At 58.3% G+C, this 20,042-nt stretch overlaps 2 protein-coding genes across 9 annotated transcripts in view; one reads left to right on the forward strand and one right to left on the reverse strand.

The window, feature by feature from the left end:
- Positions 1 to 1,384: 1,384 nt before the first annotated feature.
- Positions 1,385 to 7,881, forward strand: DMWD (DM1 locus, WD repeat containing; the record flags this gene model as incomplete). Its single annotated transcript, XM_077318702.1, has 4 exons — positions 1,385 to 1,681; positions 2,949 to 3,131; positions 3,935 to 5,191; positions 5,896 to 7,881. Coding segments are annotated over 4 exons (1,785 nt in total), but the record flags the coding sequence as incomplete, so codon positions are not given.
- A 258-nt stretch (positions 7,882 to 8,139) lies between these two features.
- The window catches only part of DMPK (DM1 protein kinase), a 45,477-nt gene continuing 33,574 nt past the window's right edge, over positions 8,140 to 20,042 (reverse strand). The window contains exons 8-15 of one of the 8 annotated variants that reach the window (XM_077318429.1): positions 19,522 to 19,770; positions 17,927 to 18,012; positions 16,604 to 16,712; positions 16,079 to 16,221; positions 14,418 to 14,515; positions 12,314 to 12,363; positions 10,937 to 11,013; positions 8,140 to 10,314 (exon numbers count right to left, since the gene is read on the reverse strand). In XM_077318429.1, coding sequence (XP_077174544.1) covers positions 10,152 to 10,314; positions 10,937 to 11,013; positions 12,314 to 12,363; positions 14,418 to 14,515; positions 16,079 to 16,221; positions 16,604 to 16,712; positions 17,927 to 18,012; positions 19,522 to 19,770 — 975 coding nt within the window. In that variant the 3' untranslated portion in view covers positions 8,140 to 10,151. Of the gene's footprint in view, positions 10,315 to 10,936; positions 11,018 to 12,276; positions 12,364 to 14,417; positions 14,516 to 16,078; positions 16,222 to 16,603; positions 16,713 to 17,926; positions 18,013 to 19,506; positions 19,771 to 20,042 lie in introns of all 8 variants that reach the window. The other 7 variants (XM_077318428.1, XM_077318430.1, XM_077318431.1 and 4 more) reach the window with 7 other exon arrangements.

The following is a 20,042-nucleotide window of genomic DNA, read 5'->3' on the forward strand; positions in this document are numbered from 1 at the left end:
AAAGCTCACACCCTGCAACAAAGTTTGTCAGTCTTTTAAGGTGCCCCTGGACTCTCAGCTCTTTTCTACCTCTACAGACAAATAGAGCAGTCCATCTTGATCTGTCTTTTGCCTTGAATACCGCTTCCACCCCTCCGTTTTATCCAGCATGCAATAATGACAAGGAGATCAGGGTTCAAATCCCACCCACCCCCCACTTCCCATGGAAACTTGATGGACTGATCCCACCCTCTAATCCTAACCTCTCTTGCAGGGTTGTCGTGAGGGTAAAACATGGGAGAATCACCCAGAGCACCCTTAAACTGGGGGGAAAGACACTCCTTGGGCGGCTGGAGTGTGAGGAGGGAGAGAAGGGGGCGCAGGAGGGGCTAAGCCCGGGGTCTCAGTTTCCACGAACCACCTGACTTATATTGTAGGGGGGTTGTGCAAAGCCCCCTCCTCCCTGTTGTCATAGACACACGGGCTAAATCTTCAGCAGAGTCTGCAAGCCCATTCCCCCAATACACCCGCAGTGCCCTGTGGCTACAGACCCTAAGAGTGGTGGCTACAGACCCTAAGAGTGGTGGCTACAGACCTTAAGAGTGGTGGCCTCGGATCTGGCAAGCTTGGGTTTGACTCCCTGCTCCTCCACAGCCAGTTGGGTGACCCTGGGCCAATAACAGCCCTCCTAGAGCTCTCCTTGCAGAGCAGTTCTCTCAGAGCTCTCTCAATGTCACCTACCTCACAGGGTGTCTGTTGTGGGGAGAAAAAGGGAAACTGCTTTGAGATTCCATCACGCAGTGAAAAGTGGAGTCTAAAAGCGAACTATTATTCTATTCATTTCTCTGTGTGTTTGTACCCTGCCCTTCCCCAAGTCTCAGGGCGACTGAAGCAAGTCGTGAAGTTAAAAATACAGCACAGCCACGCCATCAAGCCTAAAACGTAAAAGCACTTAAAGCGCCGTTTTCCCCTGGCCTACCTCGCAGGGCTGTGGTGATGCGCCCAGGGGGGCGGGCGGTCCCCTCCTCCTGCGCGCCTCCCGTTGCCAAGGTCCCCTGGCGGCCGTCGCTAAGGGCCGCAGCCGCCCTCCCGTTGCCAGGCAACGGGGCTTCCGGGTCAGCCAGGCCCGGCTTCCGGCAGGCGCCGCAGCAGCAGCAGCAGCAGCGGGAGCGGGAGCAGCAGCGGGAGGAGGAGGCGGCGGCGGCGGCGGCCCGGCGGGAAGATGGCGGCGGCGGTGGGCGCGGCGCTGTCTGCCCCGGCCCCCGCGGCGGCGGCCCCCGAGCCCTCCGCGTCCCCCCCGGCGCCGGCGCACGAGATCAAGAGCCAGTTCCGGACCCGCGAGGGCGCCTACCGCCTCCTGGGCGGCCCCGAGCCCCGCGCCCGCCCCGCGCCCGCCCCGCCCCCCGCCGCCGCCGCCGCCCCCCCCGGGCCCGCCCCCGCGCCCCCCGCCGGCCCCGCCCTGCCGCCCCCCGCCCCCGCGCCCCCCGCCCTGCCCCCCGTCCGCCTCTCCCTCGTCCGCCTCGCGCCCCCCGAGCCCGACCCCGCCCCGCCCGACGCGCCCCCCGACGGCCCCCCCGCGCCCGCCGCCGCCCCCCCGGCCGCCGCCCCCCTGGCCGCCGAGCGCAGCCGCGTCTGCTTCAACCTGGGCAGGGAGCTCTACTTCTACTCGGGCGCCGGAGGAGCCCCCGGCCGCGGCAGGAGGGTGAGCGGGGGGGGGGGGGGGAGGAGAGGGGGAGCTCCCCCCCTAAGCCCACCCGGGCCCAGCCCTTGCCCAGCCCAGAGCCGCCCGCGGGGAGGATGGGGATGGCGGCCACTCGGCAGAGATTGTGCCCCTGGAGCAGGGGGAGTCAAACTGCCAATGCTGGCAGGGGCTCATGGGAATTGTAGTCCATGGACGTCTGGAGGGCCACAGTTTGACTCCCCCTGCCTGGAGTGCCTGGCCTTGTGCCCCACAGAGCTCCCCGCCCTCCAGCTCCAAAACCGCCTGCTCATTCTACCCTCCCTTCCCCCACTGGGGCCAGGGAGAATCCGGCCCTCCTGCCGGGGGGGGGGGGGGGGAGCCGGGGAACATGGGAGAGGCGCAAGGAGCACTGCTGAGCATTGGGAAGGGGCTTGGGGAATTTGGGGAGAGCCAGCAGGGGTCTGAAGAGGAAGGCAAGACGGAGCCGGTTGAGGCTCAGGGAGCTGGTAGGGCTGATCTCAGAAGCTGGAGGGGGGCTGTACTCTTGGCAAGGGGCGGAGGGATGGGTCGCCTTGTACATCCAGCCTTCCCGGATGTCCCTTTTGTAGAAGACGTGTTTCCTTTTAGGGGTCTTTTCTTTTAAAAAGACAAAAAAAAACAGATGTAAATGCCTCCTTTTGGGGTTGGAAGGTTAGGCATATTCCCCATTAGTGGCTTAAGCAGCAGGAGTGGTATCTAAAATGAGGTTTGCCATCATGATACCTTGTTCAAAGCAGCCAGTCAGGAAATGTGTCCTCTTTTTTGCTTTTCAAGATAACGGTAACCCTGCCTCACAATTACCTTGGAGGTATAAAATCACCCCCCCCCCCATGAATATTGCACGTCTGCCTGGTTTGTGACATGCGGTCACCTGGGGCGAGGAAGGCTAGCTTCCAGGGCACCAGGCGAGCAAGTCTTCTGGGGAAGGGGGCTTTGCTGTTTCTGCATCCAAGCGCAGGTCAGGTGGCAGGAGTAGCTTCTATCCTCACTTGGTGAGGCCAGCATGGTCCGCTGGACGGGGTACAGTTAGGATTGCCCAGGGATTCCTAGCCGATCTAAAAAGGGGCGAAGGACTGCAGATGCTGGAGGCCGAGGATCCTGCACTCATTAGCTGGCCAGCTCTAACATGGCTCCAGGAACAGAATCAGCAGCTTGTATGTCAGCATCCCTGGCCGGCTCTCGAACCCTTGGCTTCCGCCATCTGCTCTCTGCCCTGCCCCCTTTTCTGACCTCTGGCTTTCGCTTCCAGTCCATCGACCTGAAGAAACCCATCGACAAGCGGATCTACAAGGGGACGCAGCCCACCTGCCACGACTTCAACCAGTTCACCGCCGCTTCGGAGAGCATCTCTCTGCTCGTTGGGTTCTCGGCCGGACAAGTGCAGTACCTGGACCTCATCAAGAAAGATACCAGCAAGCTCTTCAATGAGGAGGTGAGTGGCAGGCCTGACCGGGGCCCTCAGCACAAAGGCCCTGGGTACGAATCCTGAAAGCCTTTCTCTTCCTTTCTGTGAGTTGTGCCGAGGTTGCTGTGGCAGCCCCACCTGGTTTATGTCCCATCTAGAGATTCATGCAGCGCTCTGTTCTACTGTGAGCATCTTAGGACCTTTAACAGCCCTGTGGGAGAAACAGGTGATGGGGCGGAGGGCAGGTGTCTTGACAGAGTGGTACAAAAGTATGTGTGGGATAGAGCAGATGGAGAAAGAAGGCCTTTTCTTCCTTTCCCACAATGCAAGCCCTCATGGGCATTCAACGGAGTGAATGAGCTGCAGGCTTAGAACAGATAAAAAGACGTCCTCCTTCACCCAGAGAGTAACAGACACTGACTCTGCCATAGGAAGTGGGGGTGGCTGCAAGCCTAGACTGCTTCAAGGGGGGGTTGGAGAAGCACATGGAGGCAGGAGTTCATCCGTGGCTCTTTGCACTCTCTGGGCCAGGGGGGCTCTGTCTTCATGGTGTTTGGGGGGCCACAGTGGGAGGGCTTCTGGAGCTTTGCCCACCACATCACACAGGTAGGGTTGTGCTGCGGCGGGAGCAACGGCTGCTTCGGGCGCTGAAGCACCCAACCCTAACACTGTTGGCCTGAATGGGCAATTGGGCTTGTCCAACACGGCTTTGGTGACATGCTTAGGTGCTGGGTGTGTCCTGTGTTGCGGTGCTGTCTCTCCCCCTCCACCTGAGATGCGGAGCTCATGCTGCTTGCCCGTTCCCTCTTTCCTCCCCCCTCCCCCCACAGAGGCTGATCGATAAGACCAAGGTGACCTTTGTGAAATGGATCCCAGAGACGGAGTCCCTCTTCCTGGCCTCCCATGCCAGCGGCCACCTGTACCTGTACAACGTGGAGCACCCCTGTGGCTCGGCCTCGCCCCAGTACACGCTCCTCAAGCAAGGGGAGGGCTTCACCGTCTACGCTTGCAAGAGCAAAAACGCCCGCAACCCCCTGCTGAAGTGGGCGGTGGGCGAAGGGGCCCTGAACGAGTTCGCCTTCTCCCCCGACGGCCGCTCCCTGGCCTGTGTCAGCCAAGATGGCTGCCTGCGGGTCTTCCACTTTGACTCCATGCTCCTGCAGGGCATGATGAAGAGCTACTTCGGGGGGCTGCTGTGCGTCTGCTGGAGCCCCGATGGGCGCTACATCGTAACGGGCGGGGAAGATGACCTGGTGACGGTCTGGTCGTTCGCTGAGGGCAGGGTCATTGCCCGGGGCCACGGCCACAAGTCCTGGGTCAACGCCGTGGCCTTCGACCCGTTCACCACCAGCACGGAAGAGGACGAGGCCAGCGAGTTCAGCGGGAGCGACGAAGACGTCCAGGACTCCTTGAACTTCGGCCGGGTGCGCACGAGCAGCACCCTGTCCCACCTCTCCAAGCACAGCACCAAGAGCACCCCGTCCGTGACCTACCGCTTTGGGTCCGCCGGGCAGGACACCCAGTTCTGCCTCTGGGACCTGACGGAAGACGTCCTGTACCCGCACCCCCCGCTCTCCCGGGGCCGCACGCTCACCAACACCTTCAGCGCCGGCATCCCGCCTTCTGGGAGTGGCGGGAGCAACCTGGCCGCCGAATCGGGGGGAGGCGGCGCCCTGCCTCGCTCGCTGTCTCGCTCCAACAGCCTGCCCCACCCGGCCGTCACCAGCGCCGCCAAGAGCCACGTGGCCGACGGGGCCGTGCCCTTCAGCATCGGCAAGTTCGCCACCCTCACCCTGCAGGAGCGGAAGGACAAGAATGCCGAGCGGGAGCACAAGCGCTACCACAGCCTGGGGAACATCAGCAAGAGCAACGACAAGCTCAACGTGGTGCCCAAGAGCAAGCTGGACACGGCCAAGGTCCTGGGCACCGCCCTGTGCCCCCGCATCAACGAGGTCCCCCTCCTGGAGCCCCTGGTCTGCAAGAAGATCGCCCACGAGCGGCTGACCGTCTTGCTCTTCCTGGAGGACTGTATCATTACCGCCTGCCAGGAAGGGCTCATCTGCACTTGGGCGAGGCCGGGGAAAGCGGTACGTGTCGTGGCGCCCCCTGCTGGTGGGAGGGGGGGAGGGCTGCAGCGTGTTTTCAGAGCCTGGGGCTGCAGTGGCGCATGGTTTCTTTGACCTTTTTTATTTATGGAAAGGGGTTAAATGATTGGGGCTGGTTCTAAGTGGGCCTGGATAAAGCAGGAGTGGGTGGAGCCATAAAAACGAGCCACCGCAAAATTGGTGTGCCCCCTCCCCTTTAGCCCTCCCCCCAGTTGTGCTGGGGTGCCCAAGCAGCTTGGCAGTTGATGGGTGTGAATTTTCATGGCAGTTCTTGTGCCCCCCCCCCACGCTTGTGTGGGCATGCTGAGGGCAGCTGTTGCCACCCTGCCCTTTGTTCTGGAGTGCCTGAGCAGCCCTGCCCTCCTGCTGGATTTTCTTCCCCTGGTGTAACAGACAGTTAGTTGAGCCAATGAATTGGGGGAGGGGGCGGGGAATGAGTCATGAATGCTTTTCCTGGCCCGTGTGCATGCAGGGGTGTTTTCAAAGAGGCCCCTTGCATGCTGAAAAGACAATTCCAGTCAGGCATGCTTAGACTTCTTTTTAGTAAGAAAGGGGGGGGAGATGAAAGGCTTTGCAGAAAAGGGGGTGGGTTGAGGCAGCATTTGAACAAAGTGGCCGTAGCATCTCTGGCTTCTCAGCTCAGGGTCCCTGGCGCTTTGGTTCATCCACCAATGTTGTCTTTCCAGACCGTGAACTCCCAAAATGGTGGCTCACCCAGCGGCACGGTGGTATAACCGGGCGTCCCCACTCATCCGGCCGGCCAGCCTCCCGGGCCGGCATCTCCGACTCCCCACTGGCCGAGCCCGTCGTGCCAAGCGCAGCGCAGTTCTTCTGACATCTGCTCTATGTACAGGTTCTTTCCTCCTCCTTCTGCCGGCGACGCTAACCGTACGCGAAGAGAGACACTAACAGAGTTAATATATTGAGAGCGACATAGCACAGGAGCCTGGTAGCTCTCCTCCGCTAGTTAAAAGTATTAATTAATGAACCCTATTTATGGCAATGACCCTAGCACAGGCCGCTGGAGGGGGGGCAGGTTTGCACAAGGGGGAACTGAGCTTGCGCCCCTTCTCCTCTCCCTGTCCCCGCCCCGACACCCTCCAGGATCCCCCGCTGCCTCTCAGTTGTGCTGCCCTGGGACTCAACATACTTTGACCACGACCCTCGCCCGCTTCCTTGAAGAAAGCAAATGGAATCCTTTTTATTGCACAGGGGAAATTTATCTGTAACCTCCGCATCTCATTTTTTTAATTAGTCTTTGGAGTGGGATTTTTTTTTTTTGGTATTTTGCACAAAATATCCATTTGTTCTGCGGGTGGGAGGGCGCAGGGCCAGGCGAGAGGCACAGAACCTCTGCAGCCCTCAGTCCCAGGACAACCCCCCCACCCCCCAAAGCAGCCCCTCACGGATCCTCCAATGTGCCACTCACTATCCAGCAACCTACTGCCGGGGAGAGCCCATCCTCCGAGGTGCAAGGGCCGTGTCTCTGAACTGGGTTGGGGCTTCTGGACGATTCTCTCAGGCACTGAACAGGACATCCTTTGAGCTGGAAGATGGCTGGGAGCCAAATCTTTCTTCCCCTGACCAACCCTTCACTTTCCCTCCTCCCGCCTCTCTGAGTCTGTCTCCCCCCCCTTCTCCCCCATTGAATCTTATAGCTGACCTAGACAACTCAGATTTTCCCACCAGCACCCTCAAGGCAAGGCTGGTAACCCGTAAAACAGTCCCAAAACGGATTTGCTGCTTCCACCTGCCCAGGCATCAACATTTCAAGCCCTTGACCCGGGAGAGGCGGTCTGGTGCGGTCAGTTAAATACCCGGAGGAGCAGCCCGGCCCCTTGCGATAGTATTTGGGCACAACAGCACCTTTCAGGTCAAAGCTGCTCTTATTGGCAGGAGCTTAAAGGGCCTCTGTCTGTGTTGGCCACGGATGGGACGCAGGAGAACCGTTCTCCACTCAGTTGCTAGTTGCTAGAACCGTGTTTCTGGTTGTTGGTTAGAGCTTTGCATGTCCCAGGCGAAGTCCCGCCTTCCAGACACATCCCAGTTTGGCTGGGGGGGGGGGGAATCCCTGGCTCCCAAGTTGAGTGCCCAGCCCCCCAAGACAGGCTCCCAGCCCTTCTGGCTTTGCAAAGTCCATCCCAGCCGGCCAGAGAGACTCTTTTCACACAGGGCGTATTGGGAATTTCTTGGCACCGTGCAACTTGGCGCCCCTCCCCCAGGAAAAAAAAGCCATACTGGATCCAGCCCCGCTCCATACCGACTTGTGTCTCCTCCCAGTCTGGTCACAGCGATAAGCGGGAGCTGGGGGAGGAAAGCCGGCTTGGCTTCCAACCTCTTGGGAACCAGCTTCACGACGGGACTTGAGGACTTTGGAGGACAGCATGACTTCCGCTTTTCTTCCATCCCCCCGCTGCACACCGCCCTTGCGCTCCATCGGGCCCCTGGGGGCCTTCGGCTGTCCATTGGCATCTGGCAGTCTGCCCTCCCCACCCCCTGCGCACCCAGGTCTGCAGAAGATCACGCCCAGAACCTGCTGACCCCCCCCCCCCCGGTGCCTTCGTCACTTTACTACCTGCTCTCGGAACGTTTGTTACTTGTTGTGTCTCCAGGAAGTGTTTAAATTATAGAATCGTGACCTCCTTATTTATACTAAAGAGAACGTTTTCACACTGCGGCTTCCCCTGCAAACTGTTCGTGAACGGGGGGGGGGGGGGGCACGTGTTGGGTTCGGAGAGCCTCAAAGCGTCAGACCACGAACCCCCTGGTAGCTTCTGTGTCCATGGTGCAAATGATGCCTGTGTCCCTTGCAAAGCATCACAAACACACACCCCAACACACACAGGCAACTCTTTTTTTTTCTCCTCAGAAGTCTTCTCACTTTTGGGAGGGCACCGCCTTGCCCCCATCTTTCCTGGAAGGCAGCCATGTGCTTGACTTATGGTTTATTTCCTCTCATCACAAGGACGCATCCCAAACGCACATGGTCACAAAATGTACAGTGTCATTCTCATGCAGCCAATCCACAACGGAGGGCGAGGGGAAAGGGGAAGGAGTCATAAATACAGTGTGGGGAGGCCAAGAGGGCACAGCCTCAGGCGAGTGTGGCTATCCCCGCCCCAAGCAAAGTCTTGCTCCGTGTGCTCCTTCCTTCAGAGCAGGGGGAACCCCGGGCATCTCCCTTGTCTGGCCAGGGTTGGGGGGGGGGGGAGCGAAGGCAGCCTGGTGCTCAGTGGGGCGGGGTCCTCTGAAAACTCTCCACCGCAGTGCCCAGTCAGTGGCAGAGACCCTAGGTGTGTCACGTGTGGAGCAAGGAAGGGCTGCGGCTGCGGCTGCTGCTACCGACGGGGGAAGCACAGGGAGAAGTCGACCGTGGCAGCACCACAGCGAGAAGAAGGGTTGCATGGCACCCCTGGGCCCTGGAGCAGGAGATGGAAGCCAGGGCTCCCCACCCTGCCCCTCCTGGTCATAGCATCCTCCGCCTACAGCTGGAGCAGAGCATCACAGGGCCCCAGTGGAGGTCAGAACCTCCTTGCAGGCTTCCCATCCCTCTCTCTCAGAGATGGCCAAATCATGGCTCTTCAGCTATCCACGGACTACAATTCCCATGAACCCCTGCCAGCATGGTGCTAGCAGGGGCTCATGGACATTGTAGTCCACGGTCAGTTAGAGAACCACAGTTTGGCCACCTCCTGGTCCAGAGGCTCCCTGGGCAGTGGCTGCCCTCTGTGGAGAGGGGGGGGGGACAGGCCTCTTCAGTTGGCTTCCTCTGGCCCTGGCTTTTCTTTATTATGCCAAGGCCAAGAGGGAGGGGCGGGGGGATAGAACTGCCTTTTTCAACCTTTTGATTTTGGAATAATGTTTCAGATTTCAAGGAGCCCCGGAAGTGATGTCAGATGGCCACGCCCCCTGCCATGACCCCAGGAGTGACATCACTGCGTACGCTTGGCCCTCCTTTTGCCCCACTGCCTGCTTTTACTACCACCATGGTGGCTGTGCCTCATGTAAGCTGGAAGGAAGAGCAGGAGCTGAGAAGACAGCCCAGACCCACCCCCACCCCCCACCAATCCCACTTCAGAGCTTCCAGACCCCCAGATGTCCATGAACTCCTGCTTGGGAATGCCTGGTCTAGAAGAGGAGCTAGTGTTTTCGGTATAGTCTGTTTTTCACGCCTCAAAGGAGTCTCCATGTGGTTTACAATCCCCTTCCCTTCCTCTCCTCCCAACAGACACTCTGGGAGGTAGGTGGGGCTGGGAGAACTCTGAGAGAACTGTGAAGAGCCCAAGGTCACCCAGCCGGCTGCATATGGAGAAGGAGTGGGGAATCCAACCCAGTTCTCCAGGTTAGAGGCCGCTGCTCTTCCCCACCACCCCACGCTGGCCCTCTGAGGTTTGCTGTTCCTACCTGTTCATGCAGAGCCAGGGGTTGGAGTTCCAGAAACTGTCCTCTACCGAAAATGACATGACCCCCGGCCTGCACCTCTTGCTCACCGGCTGGAAAGGCAACCCAAGCTGAAGAGGGGCTGCAAGCTGAGACTCACTGGGCTCTCGTCCTACATGAGGTTCAGCAGCCGGGGCTCCTGGGTTCCCGTCAAGGCTAACGGGACAAGCCTCCAGGGGGGGGCGGAGGGTGAGTGAGGGGCGAGGGAGTCTCTTGCCCACAAGCGGAGGAGGGTGCAGTCTGAGGGCAACAGCAGAATCAGGTCTGCTCCGGGTCCATTTTGCCAACAACAAACTAAAGCTGGTGGGTGCTGCTATGGGGCAGTGGCTATCAGCCTCGTAAAAATGGGAGGGGGGAGCCCAAGGAGCGGGGCCACGGACAGGCAAGCGAGTGGAGGCCCAGCCAAGCCAGTCAGTCAGCCGCTGGGTAAGGCTCTAATGGCACCGAACTCTGGTGTCCTGTCTCTCAGCTCCCAGCGCCGTCTGGGACCAGCAGGCCCGCCTCAGAAGCCGCCTCCTCGGAAGTCGCTGGCAGCAGAGAAGCCCCAGGGTCTCACCGGCGCCCTTTCAGACCAATTCCACCAGGCTGCGGGGGGAGGCCTCCAGCACAGACCCGCCGGTGCACAGGAGCAGGTATCCCACCTGGACGATGCAGGGCCTATGGACCTGGGGGGCAGAAACAGGGCTGGTCAGGCAGGCAGGAGGTGGGGCATGGTCAGCGGAAGGGGGCCCAGACAACAAGCAGGGCAAAGCACACAGCAGGCCAAGACTTCACACAGAACGAGTCCCGGTTCAGTCCCCCCCTCCCCCCAGCTGAAAAGGAGGACCACTGCCTGCCCAAATGGGTGGGCCAAAGGTTCCAGGTGTAGCCTGACCAGAGAGGAGCTGCAGCAAGAAAAGAGGGGGGGGATTTCCCTTAGCAAGTGGAGTGGCCAGATATGCCAAGGCACAGCCCAGCCTTGGCTGAGGAGGCCAGGAGCTGGTGGGGGATGCCCTCGCTGACAAAAAAGAAGCATGTCAGGGAGAAAGTTTAACACACACACAACCCACATTCATTTTTTGAGTGGAGATTTTTGGGCGCACTGACGGAACAGGTTGCCTGCTGCCCCTCTGCATGATTTGCTATTCTGCTTTGCCTCTTGTCCATTGCACCTTACTGGACACCCTCCCGCCTAGGTGTGGGTGGGGGGGACTGAAAGGGCCAGCACCCGTCCCAGGCAAAGCAAGCAGCACCGGCTGAGTGGGCAGGGCCAGAGAAAAGAAAGGGGGCGGTGCACAGCGGACGTACCCTGGAAAAGAGGAGCAAGTGTCGGTACAGAGGTACCACAAGCGGGTATTCACAGAGCCGAGACGCCATGGTGCCGCCTTGCTGGAAAGAGAAAGCAGAGGTCAGCAAGGCCAAGTGCGGGGCGGAGGGGGGGGAGCGCATGACGGGCCAGCCGGGAAGACTCTTTCCTGCCCAATGGTGTGGGATTTTATTTCCAGCCCTCCGCTTCTACAGAACAAGGTTCTAGGTCTCCTTGCCAAATAAAGCCCTTCTGCTTGCCTTCCCCATCTTTTCCCAACTGTTGCTTCTGTCTTTCTTTTTAAAGCAAGATTCCCCATCTTCGTGCCCGTGGGCACTGTGGCACCTACAATGCCTCCAGTGTCCAAAGAAGCCCTGCTGTCCTTACTTTCCCAGGTGGGCACCAACTCCTGCCCAGCAGGACTTCTGATTGGCCACTGCAGGTCTGATTTCAATGAATGCATTATTTTGGCAGCAGTTGTCATATTGCTGGCTTTATTCATTCCTCTTCCCCAGTGCAATTTGATAAACTTAGTCCTTTTCTCCCTTGCTCTTGAGGTTCCCAGGGATCTATCTATGTGGCTCAGCCTCCAGCAGCAGGCTACTTTAGGTTTGGCTCCGCCTCCCAGGGTGGCAATTTTGGGGTTGCACCCGCTATCCTGTGCCAGAATTCCAAAGATGCCCCATGTTCACAAAGGAGGGGGACCCCTCCAGTCTAGAGGGGTGTGAAGCAGCTGGGAATGGGGAAAGCAGACTTCTGCAGAGGCATTCAGATGCTATGGAATCTGCATAATTTATTTAAAATGTGCCATTGTGGGAAGAGAAATGGTTGGCCACAGAATTCCTGGGCCTTTGCATACAGGAGGATGGACGTTTTCCACTGGGAGAAAACCAGTTCTAAAGGGAGAAGACTTGGTTCTTAGACCCGGCTTTTCACCGCCTGAAGGAGTCTCAGAGGAGCGGAGCATCGCCTTCCCCCTCCCTGCAACAGACACCCATGAGAGCTTGGCGAGAACTGCTCTGTAAGAAGGTCTGTGATGAGCCCAAGGTCACCCACCTGGCTGCATGTGGAGGAGAGTCCAAGCCAGCTTTCCAGATTAGAAGCTGCCACTTTTAACCCCTCTTGTCTGGGAGACCACCATGAAGGGTTGCTCTGCAGAGGCAGGCAGAGGTAAACCATCTCTGAACTGCTCTTGCCTCAAAAACGTAACGCTTGGCTCCCACTGCACTTTCCACCCCTAAATGGGGAAGGAGGGAGGGGAGTGGTCCATTCTAACTTCCTTGTTGCCCCCTGCATGTCCCACAAACACTCACGCACCCCCCCCCCACACACACACACACACCCCGTGTCAGCACAGCAACCTGGAGACTCGGGCTTACATCAGCGGGGTGCTCCACGCAGCATAAGGTAGGGCTCCACCCCAGAGCAGCTGCAAGGGAAAGAGAAATGTAGGACCAGTTTTCCTCAGAGGGGGGGAGGGAGGGAGGGAGGGGGGGAGAGGACACAGGTCTCCAAGGCATGCAGGAATGAGGTGCGTCACTGCAGGAGCTGCCCAAAGCTGGGAAAGCGCAGACCCGCATACTGCTGCGCCTGCCACATGCTCTGCTGCTGTGTGCTGGGGAGTGTGCCCTTTGTCCCAGCGCCTGCTGCATTCCCACATGGGATCGTGGCTCAACTAGGCCAGCTAAGAGCTACACGAATCAAACGCGTTATTTTGTTCTAAGATTAGCAACATTTGACGGGGAAGGGGGAAGCATCTTGTAGCCCCATTTCCTCAGATCAGGGTAAGTCCTTGACAGGGAGACCCCCAAGGAAGACTGTGCAGAGGAAGGCAGGGCCAGCCCCCTCTGCTCCTCCCTGGCCTTTGGAGAGCCCCTGGCTGGGGTGGCCATAAGTGGGAAGCTAAGCAGGGTCCGTCCTTGGCAGGGAGACCCCCAAGGAAATCTGAGGTCACTAAACAGACGCAGCCAATGGTGAGCACCTCTCCCCACCTCCTGCCTTGTAACCCAACTGGGTCACCATCTAGGTTTCCTGCTCTGGGTTGGGAAATACTTGGAGATGCTGGGGGTGGAGCTGGGAGTGGACCAGATTTGAGGCAGGGAAGGACCTCAGAGAAGTTCAAGGTTATGGAGTCCCCCCTCCCAAGCAGCCCTTTTCTCCAGTGGAACTGGTCTCTGGAGGTGAGCTGTAATTCCAGGGGATCCCCAGGACACCACTGGAGGCTGGCATCCCAAGCACCATAAGGAGGTGGTGCTTTCTACCACCAATTTAGGAGGGTTTTAGGGTATTTTTACTCGTGAGCAAGATTCTGGAGCGGTGGCCTAATCCATCCTAAATAAAGTTCTGGTGCTGAACTGCTGCTGGAGCTCTCTCAGGGAGGAGGAGAGACAAATGTGTCAGGCAGGTAAGAATGACCATTGAAAGGAGGATAAAGGTGGCTTCTCCATCACTGGGCCAGAGGTCAGTGGTCGAACGCCTGATTTGAGAGCCAGTTTGGTGTCGTGGTTAAGAGTGGGAGCCTCTAATCTGGAGAACCGGGTTCGATTCCCCACTCCTCTCCTACAGGCAGCCAGCTGGGTGGCTTGGATCAGTCCCAGTTCTCTCAGAGCTCTCTCAGCCCCACCGACCTCACAGGGTGTTTGTTGTGTGGAGAGGAAAGGGAAGTTGATTGGAAGCTGCTTTGGGCCTCCTTCGGGGAGAGAAAAGCCAGCTACAAATAAGCAGCTCTTCTTCTTCCGTAAAAGGGATCTGAGGCAGCCGGTGTGGGCAAGGCCTTCCTCCAGGGGAGAGTCTGAAAAGCCACTGCTTAAGGGGGCTGGCGAGTGCTTGGAGTGGGCATCCAGAGACAGCCTCTTCTTGCTCCCAGGGAAGAGGTGAAGGCATCCCTCCCCTCCTTGGCACAGTCTGCTTTCGCCTTCCTTTTCCCCTAAGGCCTGGCAGCAGGTCTGGAGATCCAAGGTACCAGGAGGAGGATGGGCTGGAGTGGGGAGTGGGGGGGGGGGCAGGCTGGCCTAGGTTCTCTCGGTTGGGAGGTTCCTGGAGTCCTCCTGGCCCTGGCACCCAGGAGAGGCAGCATCTGGAGATGGAGAGGGTCACTGTGGAGCCCAGCCTGATGGGTCGCTGTGGAGTCCCCCTCCAAAGCAGCTGTTTTCCTCCAGGAAGGCCTCTCAGTGGGGCAGAATGCCACAGAGTCCCCCCTCCAAAGCGGCCCTTTTCTCTGGGGGAGAGGAGCTGTAAAAGCCTGGAGGCTGGTGACCCCCCCCCCCCCATGAAGCCAGAGGAGCCCAAACCAGTCCCAGCCTGCCTTTCATTGCTTGGCTGAGCCCTCCTCCGTCTTGACTCCAAGGGGTGGGTCTGCCCCTCTCCTGCTCGCTGCCTGCAGGCAAACTCTCTTCCAAGCCGGGAACAGAGGGGGGGGGGAGAGACAAAAGCCCCCATGGAGAGGGAAGGGCAGGAAGGAGCCCCCCCTCCCCAGACACTTGCCTTCCTCGCTCACTTGCTTCATCCCCTCGATCTGCTCCTCCAGACGTTTGATCTGAGTTTCCAGTTCCAAGTTGCGGCTCTCGGCTTCCTTCAGTTGGCTAAGCGGGAGCAGACAAGACAGTCAAGAGGAGGTCCCATCCCCGTCCCCCCCACTCCCTCCACACCTCCATTCTCTGGGGCTGGCCGCGAAATGGCCACCTGTGGGCCCAAAGCCTGGCTCCAAATCGTAGCAGGAAGGAAGCCGCCAGGGGAGACTCTTGGCCACGGGGTTTGCTGGACCCACCAGTCTGTTTCCCGGGGGGGGGGGGGACGACATGTTGACCTGCAGGATATCAGCTAGACTAGAGTCAGCACTTTGGAGGGGGGGGGTTGGGGGGATGACCTTTCAAGGGTCAAAGTTCCCTTTGGCACTGCCATAGGGAAGAGGGCTTCCATCCGGGCTCTGCTGCAACCCATAAAGCAATGGCCTCAGCAGTTCCTGTTGAGTGGCAGACCCCAATTTTAATAATCAAGGCGGCAAAATTAAAGGCACATTTGTTCTAAAGATGGATTCAGTCTGCTTGCTGGTTCAAACCTCCCCCCCCCCAATCTCTAGTTAAAAGGGCCCTGCAGGAAGCCCCACTTTCTCCAGGGGAACTGATCTCTGTCATGTGGAGCCGTGAAACCTGGCCTCCCTCAATAGAAGACTGCTCTGTGTGTTCCTCCCAGTCCCAAGAAGGCCTTGGTGGCACTGGATGCTTGGTAATTTGCAGGTATTTCTATGCGATGTGTTGAGGCAGTTCTTGGGTTGGTCTCATCTGTGGGTTGCTTTCCCCCCTGCATCACTCGTCCTGAAGAGAGACCAGAGGCTGGTGCACGATTGGCAGAAGCGCCTCAATTTGGCCGCCTTCGCAAGCAAAAATCAGGATTCAGCATCCGTTTCAGAGCCGGAAGTCCTTTCTGTTTTCTGCACTGCCTCGAGGCCTCACTGTTGAAAACCTCGGGCGAAACAAGGGAGTCCCAGCACTGTGCCGGCATTCATCACTTCTTGGGAGAATATTCCTCTCTGGGCAATTTCCTCTGGGTTTCTCTCATTGCATATTAAGACACCAAGATTTAAACAGGAAATAAACAAGACCCTTGGACTTATGCTTCATTTGCATACATGTATACATAGGTATCGTTTTGTTTGTTTTCTGGAATACATAATTTTCATAGAATCAGAATAACAGAGTTGGACCTGCTGGGTCATCTAGTCCAACCCCCTTCACTGACAGTCTTCAAGCAAAGGTTGGAGAGACACTTTTCTTGGATGCTTTAGGATGCTTTGGGCTGATCCTGTGTTGAGCAGGGGGTTGGACTAGATGGCCTGTATGGCCCCTTCCAACTCTATGATTCTATGATTCTATGCAGGATACTCACGATTGTGATCACACACTTTAACCTCCCACCCCCTTTCATGTGCTCCTGTGCTGTTCTGGATCAGGAGTGGGCCTAGGGTTGTGTGCTTCGGGCTGGAACAGCCGCCAAAGTGGCCAAAGCGCACCACCCTACTTGGGCCCATTCCAGGCCAGTGACTCCCACATACACCAGTTGCCCCTTTCTAGCTTCTTGGCCGTTGGTCAGAGGTGGAGGAAGCAAAGGTCCCCAATGGGCCTCCCCCGCCCTTCATTCCCCCTTACCTGGCGAAGGTCTGGTTGGCTACCTTGACCACGCTGAGCTCTTGACACAGCCTCTCCCGGCTCCTCAGCTCTTCCTTGAGCGCTGCCTGCAGCTCCAGAAAGGTGGCAAGGTGCAGCTTTTGCCCGTCTGGCAACATGCATGCCTAGCAGAGAGACAGGGCATCCGAGGTCGCGGCCTTTCTAAATCTGAGGGCCTCTTTGGAATGTTGATTTGGTGCCGCCCAAAAATGGCTGCTGCAGGGGGAGGGGCCAAGTGCAAAATGGCTGCCTCCAGAGGTGGAGCCAAATGGAATACCTCCCTCCTCACATCTCCTGGGAAGATGCCTACCCAGAAGGTGCAACAGCACCAATCTTCAAGTGGGAATGCCTTCCACTGGAAGGAGGACAGCCAATAACAAGCCCTGCCTTGCAACAGTCCCTCCCACTTCCTGGGTGGGTGCCATGTTGGGGATTCTTGTCGTAATCAAGTGCAGCAAAAATGAATTCGGGCTTCCTGATGCCCAGCCTCTCGCCTTCCCCACCTACCAGCTCCTCAGGAGGGTGTTCGGGCGTCTGCTCTCTGGACGGGGTTTTCCTGGTACAGTCAGTCTCCATGCTGATCTCACCGCAGCCCCTTTCCTCTGGCTCATTCTGTCTGAGAAAGAGGGAGAGTCTCACAAACCCTGTCGCCAGAGCAAGGAGAACACTTCCTGCCTGCCGGTCCGGCTTCCTCTACGGCAGGGGTGGCTAATCAGTGGCCACTCTATATATCCATAAGAACTATAGTCCGTGGATATCTGGAGAGCCACAGTTTGGTCACGTTGCTCTCCGGCAGGGCTGAAAGGACACTGGCCCTAGTGGGCCCAGGCAGCCAATGGCAGGTGGGACTCTTGCCGAAAAGGCAGGGCTGGGCTTGGGCTGACAACTCCTTCGGTACGTAAGCACAAGGGCCAACGCAGGTGACAGGTGAACTGGGTCCCCAATTCTTATTTATTTGTGCCTTGCTTCAAAAGCCCACCTCGGGCCACTTACGAGAAGAAGAAAACAGTGTCAGGTAAACAAAAGCGATTGGCCAAAGTTAAGACAGGCAGAAGGCGTAAAAGAATAAATTAAAAAGCAAACCCCGGTCAGAGATCCCAGCACGTGCCACCCCTCCCTGTCTGGCTTCAAAATCCTGGCAGCTCTAGTCAACCGGCCACAGCTGAGGCGTGGAAAAAGCAAATACATTTTTGTTCGGAACTGAAAATGTTTGTAAGTTTCGTTGCAAGGCCCAGTGGGAAGGGAACGCATTACTGAATAAGTCCATAAATAAGAGAAGGGTCTGAACAGAGAAGGGTCTGAACCTTCCTACCCAATGGAAGAAACCAAATCTAAAGAGGAAGTTCCAGCTGGGTGGCCTCACTGCCTGGCTTCCTCCCTCTTTACCTCCTCCCACTTACAGGGCAAGGTGCCTGAGCCAGAGGCCGCTGCTTGGGGTGACTCAGCTGGTGCCAGGAGGGGGCTGTATGAAGCCCTGTGGCACTGCCCGCTTGGATTTCGGTTTTGCCAATGGCTGCCTTCCCCCTGCCAGCCACACCTAACAGCACCAATTTTATCCTACCAACCGGATCCCTCCGTGTCTCCAAAATCCTGGGAACTGCCTCCGGATTATGGGGGACAGGCGTTCTGTGCGCGTGATTCTTTCTTAGATTTTTAGATTTCCCAAGGGATGATGGGAAGGCACTCTGCACATGCACAGAGCTATCTCTCCTGCAGGCCTGGGGGAACGCGGGTCAGGAAACACGTGACGAGCCGCTGCTCGGGATTATGGGATACGCCATCGACTTCCGACCCTGACCCCGGGTTCCCGGCACCGAAAGGGCTTCTTACTTCACTGCCGTGTAGGTGTAGGAATATCCGACGAAGGGCAGATGAACCCCGAGCGGAGAGTCCTCCATCACATCTGACAGGGTTTCCTAGGAAACGGGAGGACAAGGACAAAGAATGGGGGGGAACCGTCCTACCCAGAGAAGGAAGAGGCCGGGTATAGGGCTGCCAGCTCCAGGTTGGGGAAAACCTGGGGGCTCTCTAGGTGGAGCCTGCAGAGGGACAGGAGGGACTTCAGTGGGATGCAATGAGATACACCCCACTTTCTAAGCAGCTGTTTTCTCCGGGGGAGTGGGTCTCTGTTGCCTGGAGATGAGCTTTTAATTCCCCAGGTCCCACCTTCGCGGGGCATCACACACCCCTATCGGTACAGCTGCCAGCTCTTCCTCTTGATGGGGCCCTTGTGCCTCCTAGACAAAGCAGAGCCCCAGCCTCACTACCCTCCCATGCTCAGCTATTCACCATGGTGAGTAAGTAGAACCTCCATGTTCAGAGGCAGTAAACCTCTGGATCTCAGTAGCCAGGAGGCAACGAGAAGGGCTTGGGCTCTATGGCCTCTAGAGGAACTTGGCTGCTGTGTGAGACGGGAGGCTGGATTAGATGGATGATCCCTGGTCTGATCCCGCAGGGCTCTCCTGATGTTCTTACGAAGGCCTCGGCCTCTCTGCCCTGTGGCTGGCCCTCCAGAGGAACTGGCTGGCCCCTGGGTGAGACGGGAGGCTGGACTGGAGGGACCATCCCTGGCCTGACCCAGCAGGGCTCTTCTGAGGGTCTTCTCAGGGGAAGGGCTCTGCCTCTCTGCCCTGTGGCTGGCCCTCCAGAGGAACTGGCTGGCCCCTGGGTGAGACGGGAGGCTGGGCTGGATGGGCCCTCCCTGGCCTGACCCAGAAGGGTTCTCCTTATGTCCTTAACAAGGCCTCGGCCTCCCTGCCCTGTGGCTGGCCCTCCAGGGGAACTGGCAGGCCCTTGGGTGAGAGGGGAGGCTGGACTGGATGGGCCCTCCCTGGTCTGACCCAGCAGGGCTCCCCTGATGACCTACATGGTCAGCCAGTGTCCTATGTGAAGAGCCAGCATGCTCCTAGAACATGCTCCCAGAGGCTACTGCAGTGCACCACTGATCCATTTGTTTGCCCATGAAGCATGCGACTGCCTGATGCTGAGCTGAGCCCTTGGTCCTTCATAATCGGGGCTGGCAGTTGCTCTCCAGGGTCTCAGGCTGAGGTCTTTAGTGCTGCCTCCCCCCTTGTCTACTGAACTGGAGATGCCGGAATCACACCTGGCTCCTTCTGCATGCTGGGCAAATGCTCAGCCACTGAGCCACGGCCCTTTCCTTTGCAGTTCTTTTCCCCCTCCACGTTCTACTCGTTCCCCTTCCAAGAGGTAGCTCAGGGTGAGAGAAAGCGGCCAGTCCAAGGGCACCCACCGAGCGTCAAGCTGAGCCGGGATGGGACCCCGTCACTGTGACACCCGGATCCTCCCCGCAGAGACGAAAGGCTGGGAAACTATTGCTGCGCCCAAATTCCCCGAGTCGGCATCGGACGAGCGAAGGGGCCAAAGGGGGCAAGAAGAAAAAGGTCACGTACCCCTCCCCCGCTCACCATGTCAGTGAGACAATCGTCCACCACATCAAAGTTGCACGTGTCCGTGGCGTTGGCGAACTCAGGCACAAAGGGCGGGGTGCAGCTCCGCAGGCCCTCCCAGCCGACGCCCGCAAAGAAAGGGTGTTCCTGGAAGTCCCGGATCCCGTTCCGCCCCAGCCGGGCCTCTCGGACACAGACCAGCCCTTCGATCAAGGCCCGGGCTTCCGGCAGCACCTCCGGCGCCGACAGCGGGAACTGGAAGTGCTCCTTGGGGGCGGAAACAAAACATGGTGAGGCGCGTGGCAGGAGACGTGGGCGATGAGACACACAGCAGAGACGCGGGCGAGGCTTCTGGGTGTTTTTGAACCTGAAACGGTCCGGTCTGCATCGCACCGACTGTCGGTGGGAATTCACAGGAGAGCTTCCCCATAGTGACTCAGAGGAAAACATGCCGGGGTTCCCTTGAGAGTCAGTGTGGTGTAATGCAGGGCTGGCCAGACTGTGGCTCTCCAGGTGTCCGTGGACCATGCTGGGCCATG

Source organism: Paroedura picta, unplaced genomic scaffold, assembly GCF_049243985.1.
Source record: "Paroedura picta isolate Pp20150507F unplaced genomic scaffold, Ppicta_v3.0 Ppicta_v3_sca21, whole genome shotgun sequence".
In the NCBI taxonomy this organism is placed as follows: Eukaryota; Metazoa; Chordata; class Lepidosauria; order Squamata; family Gekkonidae; genus Paroedura; species Paroedura picta.